The sequence below is a fragment of the Urocitellus parryii genome, chromosome 2, assembly GCF_045843805.1.
Source record: "Urocitellus parryii isolate mUroPar1 chromosome 2, mUroPar1.hap1, whole genome shotgun sequence".
Taxonomy (NCBI): Eukaryota; Metazoa; Chordata; class Mammalia; order Rodentia; family Sciuridae; genus Urocitellus; species Urocitellus parryii.
The window spans coordinates 179,117,406-179,123,405 of NC_135532.1; the positions used below are offsets into that span (position 1 = coordinate 179,117,406).

A 6,000-nucleotide genomic window follows, 5' to 3' on the forward strand; every position below is an offset into this window, starting at 1 on the left:
TTGCATTTTAGTTGTAGATCTAATTATTAAAAAGTGGCTGGGAATTATTTCAAATCTTTTTGCCCAGAACCTGAAATGTTTCAGAAGAAAGACAACATCATTCCTAAACATCAGCAGCAGTATTTTCCACTACAAAAAGTATGCAGATGTTCCTGTTTTAGCCAGGAAAAAAAAAAAAAAAAAAGACATGTTGACATTTAGTTGACTATTCTTTTTACTATGTAAGAACTCAAACACTTCTTTGTGTCATAGTTTAAAAGAGATATGCCAAGGTATAAATACTGCAAGAGCTGTTTGTGAGAAACTGTTGGAGAAAGGGTTAAAAAGTTCTGACCAAATGATGAATATCTTTGACCTCTTTAAAAACTAAGGGGGCAAACAATGGATTTTAATCTGGCAAAGAAGATTCTTCAATATCCCATTACCCTGATGCTTGTGGCTGCTACCCATGACCTCTGCTGAGATGTTCACAACAAAGGTCTCAGGGTGCCCCAAGCCCTACTAAAAAAGTGGTAGTGGGAAGGGTCATGTATTCATTATATTAGTATTCTAAATCTCTATTGGAATCTGCTCCATGATGCCAAATTTAATTGTTTATCAACCAACTTAAAGTTTAAATTAAAATAGAGAAGTGAAGGAGATGGATTTTTTTAAATGAGGTTCAAAAATCTGAGCCAGAATATTAAACATATAAGCATATAAGCCAAATATTAAGTACTACTAAACTTCCTCAAACTTGGTTGGAGTTTTGGTATTACAACAGTCTCAATGTTTGTGCATATTTTACTCCGTCACAAGCACCAGCTCTATTTGAATTATGGTAAAGACACTGTGAGGGAGTAACAGCTATAATTAAAAGGTAAATTAGAGAAAGATACAATTTATTAGACTTGAATACTTCCCAGATCAAAAAATTTAACACCATTAAGATGTTCCTAGTATGACACATTATTTCTTTTGATGATCTTAAAACCAGAAAAATCAGATGCTTATAAAAACAATGATCTTCTCAACAATTTCTGACCTTCAAAAAAATTAATAAACATTAAATCCCAATTTAACAAATACACAAGAAAGAGCCACACTGTTTCCTTATCACTTTATCAGATTTCCTTATCACTTTATCTGAATTACCAAATTCGACATTATGCCAAATGAAAGCCAATTAGAAATGTTCTAAAGTCTTAAAATAAGAGTTTGGAAATAGAAAAATTCAGCATTTTTAGATGAAAAGTGTTTGTGAAACTCCTTGGAAAATAATACAACAGCATAAATCATGCATGTCTTTGTAAGAAATTAGAAGATATAACAATAATACAAATGCATACACAGAAAATGAGTCTTAAATTTTTTCCAGGTCACTGACATAGATAATGGACTGAGTAAAAATCACAGCATTATATTTTAATACTTTAAATGTCAGGCTTTGGAGTGTGTGGTTTTTTGTTTGGGACTGTATGTGGTTTTATTGTTTTGTTTTGGTTTTGGTACTGGGTATTAAAGACAGGGGCATTTTACCTTAGAGCTATATCCCCAGTCCTTTTTTCTTTGAGACAGAGCCTTGCTAAATCGCCAAGACTGGCCTTGAACTTGCCATACTTCTGCCTCCTCTCGAGTAGCTCAATTACAGGTGTGTACAATCATGCCCTTCTACCTATCTTGTTTTGTTTGAACTGTAATTCTCATCTACTCATCACTCACCCCTAAAGAAGCACAACCTCAGGATCACTTTTCTTTAAATTACCTCCCCCCCCACACACACACACAAACTCATATCCAATAGCAATGGGCAACCAGATAATCTCTAAGACTAGGACTCTCAAGAGTAAAGTACTAATATGCCTTTCCTATTAATCAAGCTCCTTAGTCTTAACAGAGAAGTGAAAACTACATGTGAATGTCTTCACCAAAACCAGGCTAGGAACAGAAAAGTGAAAAGGCACTAATGATAAGACCCTGAATCTGGGTATGTTAGAACACCCTTCAGGAACAATAGGACAGACCCAGCCCCACTAAAAATTATACATAAAATCAGTGACTACTAAGTAACCACTAGTCTCTCCTAGTGTTTGGAACTCTGGGAAAGAAAGAAGCTAAGCAGTCACTAGTTTTCTTGGGATTTCTGAACTGATCTGAGCAAGAACATGTGAATTAAACTAAGCTGGCAACGAAACACGCAGTTCCAAGAAAGCAAAATTCTTATTTTCAATTCCATATTCTCAAAACATTTCAGGCCACAGTACTCAACATTCACATCAAAGGCAGTCTTTTCAAGCTCTTGGAATTTCTGACCTCACAACAGCACTCTGGAACTTTAGTACCAAAGAATCGCCAAAGATAACTAACTGAAGACTAGGATGATCCAAGACCCAAAATAGCAATAAAAACGCTAGGTCCTACAGTACCTGATGTACTCCAAGGGAAGAGAAGTGGAAGGACTAACTGTAGGTAACTAAAGCCAAGTCAGTACTACTCAATCCTTATTTTCCTGAACATCAGCATATGAAGACATTCAAAAAGGTCACCAGGCCTCTGGTTCCCCTTGCTCACTGTTTTTTGTAAAAAGAAAAAAAAAAATGCTTATAGCTTCCTGTCCGCCCACTCATGGCAAAGCCCAGCCTAAACTTTTAAACCTTGAAAAAGGTGGGAAAGTCAGGCAGCCAGGACCTAGGGCTGGGAAAAGTATGGAGAGAAAGAGGGAAAGAGTCATGTTTCAAAACAAAGGCTCCACAAGGGAACTGAATGTCAACCCCTCCCCAATTCCCAGCCTTCAAGTCAGCTAGGATTTGATTTTTAAATCTTTGATTTTTAAGAAGTAGTCAGATATACCCAGCTTTTCGGGGTTCGCTAAGGCTTTGCCATTCTTGAGAACATTGGCACAACCACTTGCTGAGGGTAGTGCTATCCTCCCCCATCCCCTTATAAAGGAAAAACTAGGCTTGGAATCTTGAGTGACTTGCCCAAGATCCCACTTTAGAGCCTAAATCCAAGTTCCTTCATGTTCAGGCCAGGCCAGCCAAGGCAGACGACCTGTGAGGGCCTCGGGGGCCGCAATGCCGACGCCCCCGGCCTGAGAGGACCCGCCGCGAGAGGGGAGGGGCCCGCGCGCGCCTCCAGCCCCAGCCCCAGCCCCTACCTTCCTTGACTCCTGGCAGCTTGGACTGGTCAATGCTGACCTCGGCCATGTCGGGCCAGGGTCCTGGCTGCCCCCGGCCGCTCACTTCCCAGCCGCGCGGGCACCGAGCCGGCCCGGAGCTCACCAGCAGCGCCTAACGCGGCGCAAAGTCTGGCGGGCACAGTGCGCCAGCCGGGAGCCCGAGCGGGCCGGCGGACAGGGGTTGACGACAAAGACTGCGGTGACGGCCCGGCGGTCCAGGCTGGCGGCCCAGCTGCCCCGCCGCAGCCACCTGCTCCGCGCCCCGCGGCCCTGATTGATACCAAATACCAGGAGCCCGGAAATGGACCCGGGAGGTCCAGTACGGAGGGAGAGAGGAGACAGAAAGGCGGGCAGGCGAGCGGGCGGGCGGGCCTGGGTGGGGAAGGGGGAGGGGATCTGCAGGTCTGTAACCGCAATAGCGAGTGGCTGGCGAGAGAAGATCGGCTCCCGCCGCCGCCTTCAATTGTCTCCTTTGTGCTCAGCTAAGCGCCAGAGGCTGGGGCCCTGCTGTGCCCAGGTCCCAGAGTCCTGCCCCGCCTCCCGCGGGAAGGTCGTGTCTTTAAGGTGGGGGCTTGGTATTCTGAAGGCCTAAACCAAAAGGCCACAAGGATCACCCAGTTATCAATCCTGTCAGCTGTGTAGTTAGCATTCTGTGCTATGGTTCAGAGATTAAGATTTCCACAGGGTGTTTACTGCGTGCTTGGCTGTGTCTCAGGCACTTTTTTGCACCCGGGATTAAAAGGGAGTTTATATGTGGGCATAAAAACTTCAAATACAACAAACAGAATGAAGAGCAGCTGATAAAATTCTGGGCCAGTGTAAGGAAGAGAGTAGAATGTTCACAACCAGCTGGGGGAACTGAGTCATTCATTGATCAAAAACACATGGAAGTCTACCAAGTTTGCTGGTAGGGACTGGGGGTGGTAAAGACATATGTCATATTTATCGCTGTTGTAGCATGCCACACATTGAACTATAATTATAACATTTCTATCACCTTATTTCATCTCCTGGTAACAAGAGTTCTCCTTCCTTTTGGAAAACTGCCCCGAGCCACCCCCAGTCTACACATACACACACACACACTAACACACACACACACACACACACACTAACACATCCTTGAGTTCACTCCTATCCTAAATTTGTGCAATGGTAGAACCTGAACACCACCTCCAATCTTACCCACTTTCATCAGAGGGTGTGTGTGTGTGTGTGTGTGTAACCAAGATAGGGTTGTAGAATACTTCCTTGGGTTTTTATATAAAGAGAGGGGAGTATTTTCTGTGGGGGAGGTCTGCCTTCACTATAGACAATGAAGCCAAATGGTAAACAGAAGCAAACCAGGATATCCCCAAGAGCAGCTGTACTTTCTGTTGCTCCTGGATTCTGGGATCTGCCCTCAACATTGGTTCCATTGAGCCTCAGTTTCTCTTGAGTAAAGGCCTGTTCTGTCACTCACAGCTTAAAGTCCAGGAGAAGGAGGTTTTATTTTAACTTAACATTGAAAAACAGACCTTAGGTTAGCAAAAATTTAGGAGAAGACTTTCTATGCCAAAAAGTGGCAAAGTAAGATCCACAGGCCAAATTTGAATGACTACATGAGTTAAATGACTATATTTTAAATGATTATATAAACATGACATCTTTTTAATTTTGCCTCTTAAGCTCAAAGTCTATTAGACCCTTTACAGAAAAAAAAAAAAATTGCTCTTCCTGTGCTAGGCAGAGAGAATACTCAGTAAGTTAAATATTAATCAAGTTAAATATAAATATACTCAGTAAGTTAAATATGTGAACATAAGGAGATAATATTAGAAAGGTAGGTTTATGGGGATTTTTAAAATTGTCCTGTCATCTATTTTTAACCTCCTGTAATTATAGATAATATTTAAAATAGCTGTATTTTCTGTTTTCCTCCCAAAATCTATTGTTTCCACTTCCCTACCAAGCTCTGCCCTGAGAAGCTAACTTGTATGAATAAATCACCAGGATCCTCTTGCTGTGTGACTTCCTGTTGAATCTGACCAATGATAATCACTGGCAGAAAAATCATAAGAAGGGAAGTAGAAATAGCAGATTATGTACTGCACTCTTCTTCCTCTATGCTAAAGCAAAATTTGCCTTGGCTCTGTCCTTCTATGACTACAATGCCCATCTAGAGGGCTCTCTTCCATGGCTTCAGTCTCTATGGTTCTCTAATAATGACATTTCCTTTCAGGCCTCTTTAGGCCTGGTCATAGTAGCTTCCACTGTTGCTAATTCCCTTAGCCTTGGCAACACCTCTATAAAAGTCCTTCCTTATATTCATTCAGTTAAACTATTTCAATTATTACTTGTTTCCTGCTTAGACTTTGAATGGTAAGATATGCCAAAAGGTCACTGCTTTGCTTTCCTTAAAAATATTCGAATTTCTGGCCTTGAGAAAAAATGAAAACATACATAAAACTCAGGCCTATTGTTTAGCGAATGAGCTGCCTTTACCAGGAAAAGTAATGAAAAGAAACCAGAATCCCCAACCAGTTTCTAGAAGATCTGGAAATCCCCCATATAGTTGGACTTTCCTTCTCCAACCCCACATTCACACTGTATCAACCCCCAACCAGGGCAAACAGAACTCAGGATTGTGGGCATGGACACCTTCTAGCAGAAGATTAAGCAACATGGGTAATAACTAAATTTTTTTGAGTATTTATTTCATAGGAAATGAATATATGGTGAATTCTTTAGTATGTGTCCTTTAATGTCCAGAAATATCACTTGTGCAATAAAATAAATAAATAAATAAAAGGACAGGCTTCCCAGAAGGAATACAAATCCCTAATTTGTTGTAGGTCACAAAC

General features: G+C 41.5%; 1 protein-coding gene across 1 annotated transcript in view; it reads right to left on the reverse strand.

Moving 5' to 3' along the window:
* Ccdc50 (coiled-coil domain containing 50) overlaps nucleotides 1–3,516 on the reverse strand; it is a 65,540-nt gene extending 62,024 nt beyond the window's left edge. The window contains exon 1 of the mRNA XM_077795370.1: nucleotides 3,137–3,516. Within this exon, the coding sequence (XP_077651496.1) occupies nucleotides 3,137–3,185 (49 nt within the window). The 5' untranslated portion in view covers nucleotides 3,186–3,516. The remainder of the gene's footprint in view (nucleotides 1–3,136) is intronic.
* Between the last annotated feature and the right edge of the window lie 2,484 nt (nucleotides 3,517–6,000).